Source organism: Macaca nemestrina, chromosome 12 (assembly GCF_043159975.1).
Source record: "Macaca nemestrina isolate mMacNem1 chromosome 12, mMacNem.hap1, whole genome shotgun sequence".
Lineage (NCBI taxonomy): Eukaryota > Metazoa > Chordata > Mammalia > Primates > Cercopithecidae > Macaca > Macaca nemestrina.
Window position 1 is genome coordinate 117,743,119 of NC_092136.1, and position 15,530 is coordinate 117,758,648.

Below are 15,530 nucleotides of genomic sequence, written 5' to 3' on the forward strand. Positions count from 1 at the left end.
ACTTCAGGAAATGCTGTGAAACCACGCTGAGAGCTTTAGTTCTATTCTGTGAGCCCACCCATGGGTGCCATCTCGCCCCTACACGGGTCATTCCCATGGCTTTCATGGAGCGAGGTGCTCTGTGGTGGGAAAGGGAGGGAGGGCAGGGCAGTAAGTCACAGCAGGCACCATGCCGAGGCCTTTATGTGCATTATGACAGTGATCACCCCACCCAGTCAGACAGGTGGGGAAACTGAGGCTCAGAATGTTAATGGACTTGTCGAATTCACACAGCTGGTCAGTGGCAGAGTCAGGGCCTGCGTGGCACTAAAGCCTGCTCTGCCAGCACACTGCCCCTCCCTCAGAATCCCCTTCAACAGCCCTGCCGGCAGACGTTTCCACGCGCTGGTCCACTCCACCCTTCACCACTGGTGCTGCCTCTTTCACAGAATCCTTACTCTTTGGCCTGGCGTTTAAAGCTCTCTACAGCAGGGCCCAGCCTTGCTGAACCGAGCAGACGGCCACAGGTCTCTGACTGTTCCTTCTCCACTCTGGTTAGGCAGGTCCCTTCCTCTCCCCCATGCTGTCGTTGCCACCTGGCTTCCCACATTTTCTGTGGCTGCTCATTCGCTCGGATGCCCTGCTGGGCATAATTGCTGTCCCACCTTCCAGGTCTTCATCTGGCCCCACAGCCATAAGAAGCTATCCCCTGCATCCAGCCCACACAGTTGTCATCCCCTCCTCATAGTCACACTCAAATGCATTTGCCCTTCAAAATTTCCAGCTATTCCCCCAGGAGACTGTAATCTCCCTGAGGACAGGACAGAATAATGTACATGCACATTTGCGCTGCCTAAAGTTTCCCACTGTGCTGGGCTCATAGTGGACCCCTGAGCAGAGAGCCCTGGGGCATGCCTGGGTATCTTTGAAGATGATGGGGAAGAGAATGGGGAAATTGAGGGGGCCTGAACCCCTGAATGCTGAACACATCATCCCATTGACTGAATATCCTTGACAGACTTTTTCCAATCAGTGTTTTCATGTGTGTTTTTTTAATAGCTAGCATTTGTGGATTTTGTTCCAGGAATTGTGCTGTTGTCTGATTTATTCCTCATAATCTAGTGAGGTTGGAATGAGATCTTATGGGGCACATAGTAATGAAATGGGCGAATGAATTTTGTCCCATCTGAAGATGCAGAAACTGAGCTCAGAGTGGTTAACTAACCAGCCCAAGTAAGCTGCAGAGTAAGTGGCACAGATGAGACCCAAGTTCAGGTTCCTCTGGCTTCTACACTCTTAACCTGGATGCCCCACAGGGTCCTGGAGGCAGCACAGTCCAAGGCCATTTGCAAGAGTGTCCCTCTCCAGACACGGTAGCGGGTGACTGGGTGGTCCCTACACCTGTCCCCCCTGCCTGCCCCCATCCCTGGGTCCCACTCTGCCTGGCAGTGCCCGGAACCCACCCCTGCACCCTCCGTTCAACTCACAGAGGATGATGAGCGAAACCACCAGGGCAATGAGGAGGAGCACGCACCCGATGAGCGGCAGCCGCTTCTGGCCCTCCCGCCAGGTGAACTTGGGCAGGCTCGTACCTAGGAGCAGGGCGGCAGCAGGGGAAGGTGAGGCTGGAGAGGAGTCCAACGAGGTGGAGAGGGTGGGGGAAGCAAGGCTGTGGCCCAGGAGGGCCCCATGAGGATCACTCCACCCCAGAAGTTGGAATGAGATTTGATGGGGCACAAGGTCAATGGAATAAATGAATGAATTTTGTCCCATCTGAAAATGCAAAAACTGAGCTCACCCTGCCTGGCACCAGCAGCCGTCTTTTACTAGGCTCTTCTCTGGGCCAGCCAGGCACTCTGCCTGTGTTCTCTTAATTCTCACGGCAACCTCATGAGCAGAGTCTTATTAGGCCCATTGTATAGATGGGGAAACTGAGGCTCATGGACGTGAAATCACTTGCCCAGGGTTACTTGGTGAGTTAGTGGCAGAGTTGGGATTCCAATGCAGTGGGTCTGATACCAAAGCACCTCACCCACCCTGGAGAGGACCAGGCTGTGGGATGGGCCCCAAACTTCGAGTGGTCCTCCAAAGCCACGTATCATCCAGGCCTGTGTGTACTGTGGTGGTGGGGAAAGTCTGAATTCTAGGATGGGAGGAGGGCAGCACTGGGGCGGGCAGAAGCACTGATTCCTTAAGGGCGGACCCAGTCCCCAAGGCCTATTCGACCTCTCTGACTCCCTAATAGGTGAACCATGCAACCCACAATTTGGAAGGCTGGGGATGGACTTGAACACCTGGTCAGAATCTCCTTTTCCCTGCCCACCCACAGATGGGCCCGCTGATCATGACCTTGTTCCACTGCAGACCCCAGCTTCTTAGGCAGACCCACAGGACAGCACAAGGAGAGAACCCTGTGACTAACTGGGGGACCTTGCTACTGAAACCAGTGCTCTGACCTGGGTTGTGCAGACTCCAGGGTGACACGCTGCTTTGTTAGTCCTGGCTTCTTATCACCTACCCCGCTTCGCGCCTAATTTTCCACTGTCTCAGATTTTCACATTTCACAAAAATGTTTCCTTTTTGCCCCTGCCCCCAAGTCCCTCACTGCCCACCCCGCTGCCTCCCCTTCCCCACATCATTGTCTGCGATGAGAGCAGAGCACACTGGCTCTGAGATTTCCTCCCTGCCCATGGGCTGCTTCCCATCTCTCCTGTCTTCCCTGCAGCGTCCCCCTTACCTGGGCTCTCCCTGGTGGCCCTGGCAGCTGGTGCTGACCTGGCAGGAGATGATCGGATGGGTACAGCCCCCACTGGTGTTGCTCTAACAAGGTACACTCTGGTTGGGGAGGTTGTCACGGAGGCTGACCTGGCAGATGATGACCTGCCGGATGAGGACCTGGAAGGTGAGGACCGAGCCGGAGATGCCCTGGCTGGAGATGCCCTGACTGGAGATACTTGGGCTGGAGATGCCCGGACTGGAGGTGCCTGGGCTGGCGATGCCTGGGCTGGTGATGCTCGGGCTGGAGATGCCTGGGCTGGTGACGCCCGGCCTGGAGGTGTCCCAGCTGGAGATGCCTGGGCTGGAGATGCCCGGCCTGGAGGTGTCCCAGCTGGAGATGCCTGGGCTGGAGATGCCCGGCCTGGAGGTGTCCCAGCTGGAGATGCCTGGGCTGGAGATGCTCCAGCTGAAGGTGTTCTCACTGGAGATGCATTCTGAAAGCAGATCGAAGAGTATCCCTCAGGCTGCTCCCCTGCCAACTCACCTCAGCTGTCGGCTCTGCTGCACTAGGATATGAATGCTCTGAGGCAGCAGCTAGGGGTTGAGCAAAGCCCCCTGGACAAGGAAACATCTGAGAGGAGGACTGTGTCCAAGGATAGAATGAAAGCTCAAAGAGCCTGCTGTCCCCCAGCTCCCCTAGGGGCTCCCCTGCCACTTAGGACCTGCAGAGAAGGGTGGAGGGAAATGGGCCATGTGCCCGGGGATTGGGGGTCACCTGCTTAGGCTACGCATGTCTAGGAAGGGTTAAAGGAAGAGGCTGCTGGGCTGGTCACTCACTCTGAGACCTCATATGAAGGGAATGTGGTCCCCTATGGGGAAAGCAAAGACCCCTCTGCCCTCTTCCCTTCCACCTCCTACATCTGCATCCTTTACTTTCCTGTATGTGCGTTAGATTATAAAATACTGTTCTTACTATGAGCTGTAATCCCTAGTTAAGCACTAGTTAAGGAAAGCCCTGACCTGCCAACTGCAGGGGCAGAGCGCCAGTGTGAGCTCATCTGAGGGAGAAAAAGAATGCTGTACAAAGCCAGACTAAGGTCTTTGCATAACACGGACAAGCCTCAGCTGCAGAAGGCCCTATCCTTCCCTCTGGTGGTGGCCTGGGCCTCGGCTCCTGCCAGGGATCCTGGCACTGTGGCACCTTCACCGGCCTGCCTGGTCTCCCTTCCTCTTTTGTGCACACTCTAAGTCTTCCCCAACTTCAGGGGGACTTCCCGTAAGCCAGGACAATAAAATACTAATCACTTGTGTGCATGGCACTTTAGAGGTGAAAATAAACTTTCACATCTGTGGCCTCACGATGGCCTCACCACATCCCTGGGAGGTTAGTACTTTTGGAAGCCCACTTTACAGATAGGGAAGCCAAGGTTCAGAGCTCAGCTTGCAGAATCACAGAGTCAGGGTTCTACCCCATGCCTGTTTATCTCTAAGTCTCCTGCCCTTGAGTCAGAAGAGCTTCCCGGCACAGTCTTCGTGAACGGCATGTACAGAGTGCTCATTTTGCCTTTGTGAGATTGGTTAAGAATGGGGCCCCGCGGCCCTGCAGGGCCGGGAACACCTTGGGAACCTGGGGATAGGGCGGAGGGTTGCAACAGGGATCTTGGTCTTGTAGTACTTTCTGGTGTGACCCACAGTTGGGCCCTGTGACCTGCCAAGACCAGGAGGTGCCTACTGGCCCAGAGCAGCGGGGTCAGGTGGGTCTTCAGGTGCTCTGGGTTAGAGAGACCAGGTTGGAATTTGGCCTGCCTCTAAGGCGGCTGGGTGCCCCAGGCAAGTGACTTCGCCTCTTTACATCTCAGTTTCCTATCTGTAAGCTGGAGTGAAGCACCTTGCTTCATGGTACTGAAGTCACAGATCATACCTGTAAAATGCCCAACACACAGTGAGGGCGTGGTGAGCAGTGGCTGTGATGGAGGGGTTTTGTTTGTTTGTTTGTTGAGTCTTGCTCTGTCACCCAGGCTGTAGTGCAGTGGCATGATCTTGGCTCACTGCAACCTCCGCCTCCCAGGTTCAAGCTATTTTCCTGCCTCAGCCTCCCCAGTAGCTGGGGCTACAGATGTGTGCCACCGCACCTGGCTACTTTTTGTATTGGAATCTCACCCCATTGCCCAGGCTGGAGTGCAATGCCACAATCCTGGCTCACTGCAACCTCTGCTGGGTTTAAGGGATTCTCCTGCCTCAGCCTCCCGAGAAGCTGGGATTATAGGCACCCGCCGCCGCGCCTGGTTAATTTTTTTTTTTTAATTATTATACTTTAAGTTCTGGGGTACATGTGCACAACATGCAAATTTTTGTATTTTTAGTAGAGATGGGCTTTCACCATGTTGGCAAGGCTGGTCTCAAACTCCTGACCTCAAATGATCCACCCGCCTCAACCTCCCAAAGTGCTGGGATTACGTGCGTGAGGCATCACACCACACCCAGCCGGTAGTGGGGTTTTGTTTGTTTGCTTGTGAGATTGCTGGGCTTGCTATGGAAAAATCTGTTTGAATCTGATTGTCTCCATTTCCAATTGCATTTCCTGGGCAAGCGACATAACCCTTCAGTGCCTGATTCCATGCATGTGAAATGGGCAGACCTCACCTCCTTCCCCCAGATAAATGGGTGATACACATGAAAGAGCCGGGTCTATAAATGTGTGTCAAACAGTGACAAAGATAACAGCCCACTAGCACTTTCTGGGATCCCATTCCCACCTCTTCACAGCTCTTTGCAGTTGATATGGTTAGCCTCATTTTACAGATATTGAAACAGAGGTCCAGGCAGGTTAAGAACATGCCCAGATTCACACACCAGGTAAGTGACAGCTCAGATTCTAACCAGGCCTGCTAGGAGCAAGGAGGGCCTTGACCTACAGTGTCACAAACATCCACAGGACCTACCTTCGTCTCTTCAGGGCTTGTATGTGCAGTTTTGCACCATTATGTGATTTGATCCTTACAAGTCTGTCAGTTAGCAAGCTGGGCAGGAATTACTACCCCCAGTTTGTACACAAGGACCCGGGGCTCAGAGAGACCAAACAGCCCACCTGAACGAGCTGGTGGTCTGTAGGAACTCGCGCACAGTCTTCTAATTCCCAGGCAGCTCAGGCTGTCTCTACCTGAATGGGACCCTGCCATCCAGCGCCAGCTGCCCCATCAGGAAGAGGCCCAGAGGAAAGTGGGTGGGCAGGTGGGGGAGGGAGCTGGGGAAAGCTGTAAAGCTAGAACAGGAGAAGGGAGTCAGGCCAGAGAGGGAACTGGTGGTGAGGGAGCATGGGTGGAAAGCCAAGAGCTGTAGAAAGGGTGACACATCCAAAAATGGAATGGAGGCCCGGCAGGCCCTGAGTCTGGGAGTATCTAGCTCTGGTCTGGCTAGAGCAAGTGCTCTGCTGTCAGGGCCTGGGAGGCAGGTGGAAAGCCACTGGGCCCCCAGACCAGGGCAAGAGGAGAGTTCTGGAGCCTCAAGACCTGAAGGAGAATTGCCCATGAAGAGAACTACAAGTCCCCACAGGGGCATCAGGATGAAAGGGCAGCCCCCAAAACAGATGAGAGCAGCCTCCAGAGTGAGGCCCCCGCTCCACCCCCTGACTCTGACCCTCAACCCAAACCCTCCCAGACATCAAGAAGAGTTCTCATCTTCAGGGATCATCTGAGTAAGAGATTCCACACCAACCTTCTTTAGGCACTTCACAGCCTGCTGTCCCACGCTGCTAGAAGTTCTTCCTCATATCTAACCTGTTATAGCACTAACTCATTTCTTTGCCCCAATTCTTGGAGAACAACTGCTGAGCCTCTAGCTTCCCACCAGAGGCCTGACCTCACCCTCAGAGTAGAGGCCTTCAGCAGCTGGGGAATGGGAAGGGAGGAGACCACTTGTTTGTTTGTTTGTTTTTTTGTTTTGAGACAGAGTCTCCTTTGTCGCCAGGCTGGAGTGCAGTGGCGCCATCTCAGCTCACTGTAACCTCCACCTCCCAGGTTCAAGAGATTCTCCTTCCTCAGCCTCCTGAGGACGTGGGACTACAGGCACGCGCCACCATGCCCAAATTTTTGCATTTTTAGTTGAGATGGGGTTTCACCATGTTAGCCAGGATGGTCTCCATCTCTTGAGCTTGTGCCCGCCTCGGCCTCCCAAAGTGCTGGGATTACAGACGTGAGCCACCGCACCCGGCTAAGACTTCTTATCCAAGGTCCCAACCTACAAGGGGCAGAACCAGGACCAGAACCCAAGCTTCCCAAATCCTGGCCTTTGGCAGTGAGCCGGAGACTCAGGAATGGAAGTGAAATGACCAACTCCTTGATGTGTCCTGGTGTCTCCACAACTTGCCTGCAGACCAAAGGCTTCTCAGCCTGCTCAGGGGCAGGTGCACAGGGCGGAGCAGGGGAGTGTGGTCAACTCTGAGCCACGTCCCTGGCCTAACTTTGCCAACCATTCTTTCCTGGCTGTGCCTCTCCTCCCCACCCACCCCTGGGGTGGTCTCTGAGGTTACCCCCTGCAGTAACATAATTGTAAGCCCTTACCATGCCATGGAACAGGCTCACACCCCAGGCTGTCACTGCTACCACCTGGCTATGCCTCTGCAGCTCCCAAGGGTCCTCACCCAAGGCTTGTTCAGGGCCCTCCAGGCATTTTGGGGCAGGAAGCAGCATGGCAGGAAGGCAGGGCAGGGATCCGCAGGAAAGCAGTGAAGGGCAAGCTAGGGAGGGCTAAGAGGAGCAGCCCCTGGCCCCGGGAGTCTTTCCAAAGCCCATCCCTGGACAGAAGTCTGTAAGAATTTTTACTCCCACTTTACAGACTGAGAGGTAGAGGCCCAAAAGGTTTGTGTGCTTTGCCCAAAGTTGTTCAGGCCCATCTTATAGTAGAGGACGGACTAAAATGCAAGGCCCCCTGCTTCCAGCCTAGGGCTCTCGACACCACAGCTCCCAGGGGTAGATCGCCCGTGAGGTGAATGGGATGTTTTTCTGGTTTCCAGTTGCAGACTCTGCCCCTTGGGCCGTTACCTGGTAGGGATGGTAGTAAGTTAGCCAACCCCTGAGGATGTCCAGCCCTTGGCCTCTCCTGGACCTTCTGGGGGCCCAGCCAGTGATGCCAGGGAGAGGGGGGCCTCTGTCTTTGCTGAGTGATGCGGGCTCATGGTTGCTTCATCTCAGTGGTTATGGAGCTGCTGCCGTGGATCGAGCCCCAGGCTCTGCATAGTGAGAGTTCTCCAGCCATAAGCAGCAGCCTGAACTTGGGAAATATGCACTTCAGGTCTCCCAGAGCCTGGGCTTGCAGTGTGAGCGATCCTATAAAAAGTTATCCCACAATTGAACAATGACAACACTTGGACATAGGATGGGGAACATCACACACCAGCGCCTGTGGTGGGGTTGGGGGAGAGGGGAGGGATAGCATTAGGAGATACATCTAATGTAAATGACGAGTTAATGGGTGCAACACACCAACATGGCACATGGATACATATGTAACAAACCTGCACATGTACCCTAGAACTTAAAGTATTTAAAAAAAAAAAAAAACTCTCCCGCTAGACCTGAAGAATGTCCAGCAGGCAGCGGCAGCTGCGATGATGCATCTTCATGGCCTGAGGACAGGTGCATCAGGGCCTCTTTCAGTCCAGTTTAAGCCAACTGGGCCTCCCTCGTCAGCCCTGGGCCATCCCTTCGTAAAGCTACCACCCAGGGTTGAGCATATCACAGGCTGTCAGAACTGCAAGGACTCTGAAAACCCTCTAAGCCAGGCATGGTGGCGCCGGCCTGTAGTCCCAGCTACTTGGGAGGCTGAGGTGGGAGAATGGCTTGAAGTCAGAAGCTCAAGAGCAACCTAGGCAACAGAGCAAGACCCCATCTCAAAGAAAAGGAAAGAAAAGAAACCCTACCCAAGCCCTTTATACTATTGATGAGGTGATGAAGGCCCAGAAAAGCTGTGTGACTTGCTCACGGTCACACAGCCAGTTGGGGACAGTGCCAGTTCTAGAACCCTGATCTTCTGGCGCTCATCCTTGGGCTGTTACACAACACTCTGCGCTTCCTCTGACTGTCCCTTACCAGCCTCCATGAGAAAGGACCCTTCCCAGACAGAAGCCCCGTGGCAGTGTCTCTCTCCCAGTGACCCTGGGCATCAAGGGCGCCCATAGGGTGGGCACAGGCAGACCATGGGCCAACAAAACAGCACTCTGGGCTAAGCAAGAAGAAACCCCCTCCCTAAACCCTTCTGGAAGCGCTGGGGGCACTAAGAAAGATCAGGAGCTCCCTTCAACAAAGCCTAAAAACCCTCCTTGCCTGTTGGGAACCTGGGGTGCCCTTGGTCTGTGGCAGGGGAGGCCTGAACCCTTCCCAGAGAGGGCCATGCTGGACTGGGTGACTTTTTTCCCTTCCTCACGGCTAGACCCAGGCTTCACTGTGCCTCCAGGTACCCAAGGCCCTTTCCTACTCTCCCCTCCCTGAACCCAGGGAAACCCCACAAATATAGGTTCCCCTCAGCACACGGGCATCTTCCCCACCACCTCCTCACCCACCACCAGCATCCCCAGCACACACGCAGTGTACACCTCAGGGACTCGGGTCAGCTCTTGAGGCAGACTGAACTCCAGAAGGGGCCAAAGCTGCAGGGCCTGCCTCGCCCTGGGGGTGGGGGGCCGGGGGAGCCTCACTTCTGCTCTTGGGCAGGCATGTGACCTTGGGGACAGTCACATCCCCCTCTGGGCCTCAGCTCCCTCATCTATAAAATCAGGGTGTTGGACAATCAGCGGTTTTCAAACAGGGTTCCACAGAGCATTTCAGTTTCCATGGAGGTGGCTGGGAGACCAGCTGGTGGGGACTGTGGCGGGCTCTGAGCCCTTACCCCACCTCAGCAGAGAAGATCAACCTTCCAGTCTCATACAGTGGAGTCTACATAACATTCATTTGAACAAAAGAGGCAGCTACTACAAAGAACTTGAAAGGCACTGGCCAGGGTAAGTGCTGAAGTCCCTTCCAGTTTCCGACGCCTCCTGGGAAATCCCTGTTAGACCAGAATCAAGACGCCTCCCTGTTCATTCATTCATTCATTCATTCATTCATTCATTCATTCATTCATCAAATGCTGTAAAGAACATGGAGTGCCCACTATTGCCAAACAAATAATATTTGATTGCCCAGGAGCTTGCTGCCTCAGTGTTTCCCTGTGTCCGTGCCTTCTCTTGCCGCCAGTCCCCTAGGACTCAGGGCTGGTACATAATGGCGGCCCCGCTAAAGCTTTGGGTATTGCTTCCCTCCTAGGGAAACCAGCCCCCATCTGGTGCTGTCAAGGCCTCCGCTTGACTGCTAAAGCCGGGGTTCCCTGTGGTGGCTTCCCTCGTGCCTGCGCCACCAGTGCCCTGCCCACTTGTCCAGGCACATCCACCCTCATTGTTGCTATACCAAGAGGAAGCTGTTTTGCCAAAACAAGACACTTAAGCTAAGTGGCCATTGTTACAACAGTCATCCTTCCCACCCAGCTCCCCAGCCCAGGGCCCAATACACACACTCCCACATGCTTACACTCACATCTACCAAGTCTCAGGGGACAATGCAGGGGAAAGCAAGGTGGCTGTGCCAAGGGAAGTCTGCTCCGCACCAATGACAATGTGAAATAGAGGACAAGGTGAGGGCTGCACACCGACAGCGGCATAGGGCAGATGCCAGGGTCCTTGGGATGCCTGGGGTTGGGAGATGGCAGAGTGACTTGAGCCTGCAGGTGAACCATCTTGGGAACTGCCCAGCCCCCTCTGGAAAGGGTGCCTCATCCTGGACCAGCGCCGCGCCCCTAGATGGTTCTCACTAGTCCCTAGCACCTGTAGCCTTGGGCTAATTTCAAACCTGTTCCACTTGAAGAAGGCCCAGTATAAGAAAATCCACTCCACAAAGGAACGTTGCTTCATCAATGGGTCTAATTCAGTCTTTCTTTAATAAGCATTGCACTACTCTGAGAATTAAAAATGTGACCCATTTTGAAAAGGCACAAAATATGCGCTGTCAAGAACAAATGCACATATCTGGTGTGGCGCACCTGCCATCCCGTTCTATGTAATTCCAGACTGTCAGGGAGCCAGAAGGGAGCCTCAGGGGGGAATTTGTCCAACCTCCTTCTTTGGTGGGAAAGCTGAGGCACAGGGAGAAGAAGATGTTTGTCCAAATCTGTAAGAGCCAGCGCCAAATTCTAGGCAGTGATGATAAATTTCAATATTCTGTGACTCTATCTCTATCTATCTCTATCTCTCTATGCCAGATGCTGTTCTAAATGAGCCTTACTATGGGAAGGACACTATTTTGAGACTCCTTGAGGTAGGTATTAAATTAAATTTAGCCTAAAGCTGCCTCCTTACATATTTTAAGTTTGGATCAAAAGGTTTCTCTGTACATAATGAACTATAACTCAACTGGACGTGTACACAGACTGTAAGCTACTCTTGTTAACAATCACCAATTTTGCCCAATCAAAGGCAGCCAACTGTTCAAACCGTGTTCAAATAAAGCTGTTTCTGTACCTCACTTCCATTTTCCAAACGCTACTTGCCTTTTCCTGTCCATAAATCCTCTCCAACCACGCAGCTGTGTGGGAATCTCTCTGAATCTATTCTTCAGGGGACTGCTCCATTTGAGAATCGTTCTTTGCTCAATTAAACTCTGTTAAATTTAGTTTGCCCAACATTTTTCTTTTGAGAGTAGTATTATTATTCCATTTTACAGATGAAGAAACTAAGGTACAGAAAGGTGAAGTGGCTTGCCCAAAGCTGACGGGGAATGTGGTCAGTTCTCTGTCTACCACAACATGCAACTTTCTTTTGAATATGAGAAACCGAGACCCTTCTCCACCTCTTTTCCAAGGTCCCTCTGAAGATCCAGCAGCTGCCAGAGGAGTGCCATCAGGCTCAAGCCCACTGGCCATCATCTTCCTCACGACATTTTGGAGTTGAGGGACAGAAATCACAATGCATCTCTCTGCAATAAAGCCCTCAGGGAGAAGGCACAAGCTCAGGCAACCAGCTTCTCCCAGCCCACTCCTATATAACCAAGGTTAAGAAATCTGCTGCAGATGGGATTACGAGCCCCAACTATAGGCTCACTCTCTTGGGGGTTCCATCTTAAATAGGGGAGTAAATTTAAGAACCTTAAATAAGGATGTAATGATTCCATTCTTCCATTCCAAGATAAGTTTGGACAATCTTTTTTTCAGAATGAACGTGGTACCTGTCATCATATTTGACACTTAATTCATAGATTAATTGGGCGTTCCCCAGTGAAGTCTCTTCTCTGTCCTGTATCCCTCCAGCAACCTTCGGATTGGTCCCTGACTCTGAAGAGATGAGCTTCCTGGGAAGACATCGCCCCATCACCCTGTCTCAGGGACAGACTATCCAACTCCAATGGGAGCATGGCCACCCTCCTGATAGCTCAGCCCTTCTCACTCTTGGGTTTAGGGACCATCTAGTTTAGGCTCCCAGCAAATTGCCAAGGAGGAGCCCCATGGCTGTGACTAAGTGTTCAACTTCTGCATGCCCCTGTGTACCCCGCTTACTGCTCAACAGTAAGAGGCTCTGATAACCTCCCAAGGCCTAGGGCCAAGTGACTTTGGTGAGGTAGACATGAACCAAGCAGCCCAGAACAGAGGGCAACGGAGGTAGCCTGGGAAAGAAGAGTCAAGAAGGGGCTGGAAGAATGCTGGGAAAAATGATGGTAAAGTTTGCAGAAGCACATTGGGGGTTCAGAATGGACTGCAAGACAACTATAAGCCAGAACATAGGATGAGCTGACGTTTCCCAAACCCAGTGCTGACCCATTCTTCCCAGAGTCCCAGGCTCCACCATATCAGTAAGGTACAGAGAATTTGGAGAGGGGCAGAAAACAAGACCTAAAGGAGAAATGAGAGCACAAAAGGGATTTCCTGGAAGAAAAGAAAGTGGAGGCACAGAAGAACAAAATCTTTGGCAGCCTTCATGTGTGTATGACTGGCTTTCCCACAGAGGACAGGCTAGCTGCTCTCTCCCACCCCAAAAGCAGCAGAAGAAAGGACCTTGAGTGGTGGCAGGACTTGTGGTTAAACATCAGGAAGCACTTCCCAAGCATGAAAGTTATTAAGCCCTGAAAGAAGTGACCAAGGGAGGTTGAAACATCCCCTTGAAAATCTTAAATGCACACAGAAAGTCACAGTTTTCTGGGAAGGTTTAGGAGTGTAGTGAGGGGTTTAGACAAGGTGACCCTGAATTGCAGTTAGAATGTTTTTGATTTTCCAACCAGCAAAAATGAGATTAAAGTAGATTAGCCTGGATTCCCAACCAGTCAAGTTGATGCTGTAACAGCATGGACGCCCGGCAGAAGTGCTCACAGGCCACAGAGCAGGAACCCGAGACTCAGCCACACAGCCCTGGGGTGCTTACCAGCCAGACCCCAAATCCCAGCACCTTCTCCTCCCAGGGGCTCTTTCTAGAACCATGTTAAAAGGAGACCAAGAGATCTTGATCCTAAGTAGTTTCAAACTAGAAGAGGCACAGCCAGTTTCCCCCGAACCTGAAACACAGAGGTGGCCGTCCCACCTGTCTCCCAGCCTCAGCCCTGCTTCCTCAGCACTGGGAGGATCTGGCCCGAGGCCTGAGGTCACACTCACCCCGTGGCTGTCCCTCTCCATGGTCTCTGAGGGAAGAGTCCTCTAGGCTTAGCTGATGTCAAGGACAAGATCCATGTTGGCCCCTGGCTTCCCAGGCATGTGGGGTAAAGGGGTTGGAGGGCCAAGGGCCAGCCCCCACCAAACGGGGCGGGGAAGCCGGTTGGGATACGTGAAGTAATCCCCAGTATAAACAACACAGAACTTGCCAGACCTGTTCCTCCGCCCCTCGTCGTCGAGGCCATCCCAGTTACTCAGCGAATGCTGAATTCCGAATACCGGGAACCTGAATCTGCCTTTATTCCTGAAACTGCCCCCACAGAAGCAGTGGAGTGTTCCGAGCTGCTTCTTCAGAGGGGCCCTGAGAGAAAGGGCAGAGCCTTGAGAGGACGGTCTTGGTCCTGTTGACCTGAGCCCCTGAAACAGATGCTCCTGAGCCTTCTGAGGGATGACCCTAACCCCGCAGGGGACATTCCAGGCCAGGAATGTCCACCTATGGCAGGACAGTGGGAACCTTCATCTCCAAGGACCAGGTGTCAAAATCCCAAATCAGGGCACATGGTCTCTGGGCACATGGTCTGGCAATTGTTTTTTCCTGAACTCTGTTTTTATGAACTCTTAACAAATAAATGAAAATCAAATGACCTTTAACTATGCACATAATGAATCACCCCCTATTGAAAACAATAAAGTGCTAGAAGCAACACATCAAAGTCAATGAAATAAAACATAACTATCTGAATGGAAACTGTTCCAAGAAATATTGGGCTGATTCATAGTCCCAAACCTATACCCATTCTGATCCTCAGAGTCAAAAGAAGTAGAGGAAGGGCTATTGCAAAAGGAGTGCTTAGCGCCCCTGATCCCAGCTGAGCTGCTGCTGAGAACTGCAAAAAAGAAGAAGGAATTCCTGGTGAGGTTTGGGAAGAACTTTCCTGAGCATTTGGAGGCACCAAGATTTTTAGAGTTTGAAAGAAGCTCATGGATTTTTAGTGGTTCAATCATCTCATTTTACAGATGGAGAGACAGAGGGCCAGAGAGGCTAAGGAATGTGCTCAAGCCACACAGCAAGCAACAGCAGCAGCAGTAATCTAAAGATGCCAAGAGTCCTGTGAAACACTTCACATGCATCCTTCACGTGTTCATTCAACAAATATGTACTGAGTGCCTGGCATTGCTTTAGGTGCTGGGGACACAGGAACAAAATAGGCAAAGGCTCCTGCCCTATGGCTCTAGGATTTGGGGGTTGGGGGAAAAAGCAGACAGAAATCAATAAATCAGTTACACAGCCTCCTAGAACGTGAGAAGTACCGTTCAGAAAAATAAAGCAGCGAAAGGATCGAGAAGGCAGGGGAGGCGGAGTCCTGGCCATTGGGAACAGGATGGTCAGACAGGGCTCTCTGTGGTGACATTTGAGCAAAAACTGAAAGGAAGTGACTACCATCCTCCCCCATTTACATTCAAGAAAACAGAAACTTCTAGCTCACAATGGAAACTGTGCCCCAGCTGAGGGTATCTTGAGGGAAATCTAACCCAGAGGCAAGAGGCTGGAGGAGAGCACCCTGGAGGGCCCAGGCAGGGACCCTAGAGTTCTCTCATCTTGGCATATTGTCTGAGCCACTTCTCTGGCTTTCAAAGAGAGCAGAATTCAGCCACAGGCCACATCCCCTTCCTGCCCCATCCACCGGCCCACCATGACAAAGGGGCTCCTCCCATACGTCCTCCTGAGGAGATACCGGCCTCCTGTCCTCAGCTCTTCCTCTTCCCTCTCTCCTAGGGAGGAGCCCAGCCCCTCTCTGGCTGCCACTGAGCCCTGGCACCCCCAGGCCAGATCTGAAGGCCTCCACTTCATCCCCCAAGCAGGCCACTGGTCTCCAAAGGGCACCCCCAGCGCCCTTCCCTGAAAGTCCCACCAACCTCAGGCTCGGGGGTCTGGGCGAGTCGGGGGGAATGAGAACCCTAACTCTGAGGGGAGCCTGCAAGGCCTGACAGGTCTCCTCATCGGGAAAATGAGGAGAACACATAGAACCAGAGGAAGTGTCTGGCACGGGGCACTGGGCAGGCTGGGAAGGAATGTCACTTTCACCTCTTGCTCTTTTCCTTGGTTTCCATCAGGGACACTGTCCCTATCCCAGAGTCCTCACTGACCAAGCCACCTGACCCATGTGACATCC

At 52.7% G+C, this 15,530-nt stretch overlaps 1 protein-coding gene across 1 annotated transcript in view; it reads right to left on the reverse strand.

Annotated features, from left to right (window-relative positions):
- Nucleotides 1-15,150, reverse strand: part of LOC105476421 (transmembrane serine protease 13) — a 30,065-nt gene extending 14,915 nt beyond the window's left edge. The window contains exons 1-3 of the mRNA XM_071075631.1: nt 13,360-15,150; nt 2,717-3,191; nt 1,467-1,571 (exon numbers count right to left, since the gene is read on the reverse strand). Of these exons, the coding sequence (XP_070931732.1) occupies nt 1,467-1,571; nt 2,717-3,191; nt 13,360-13,380 (601 nt within the window). The 5' untranslated portion in view covers nt 13,381-15,150. The remainder of the gene's footprint in view (nt 1-1,466; nt 1,572-2,716; nt 3,192-13,359) is intronic.
- Nucleotides 15,151-15,530: the final 380 nt, after the last annotated feature.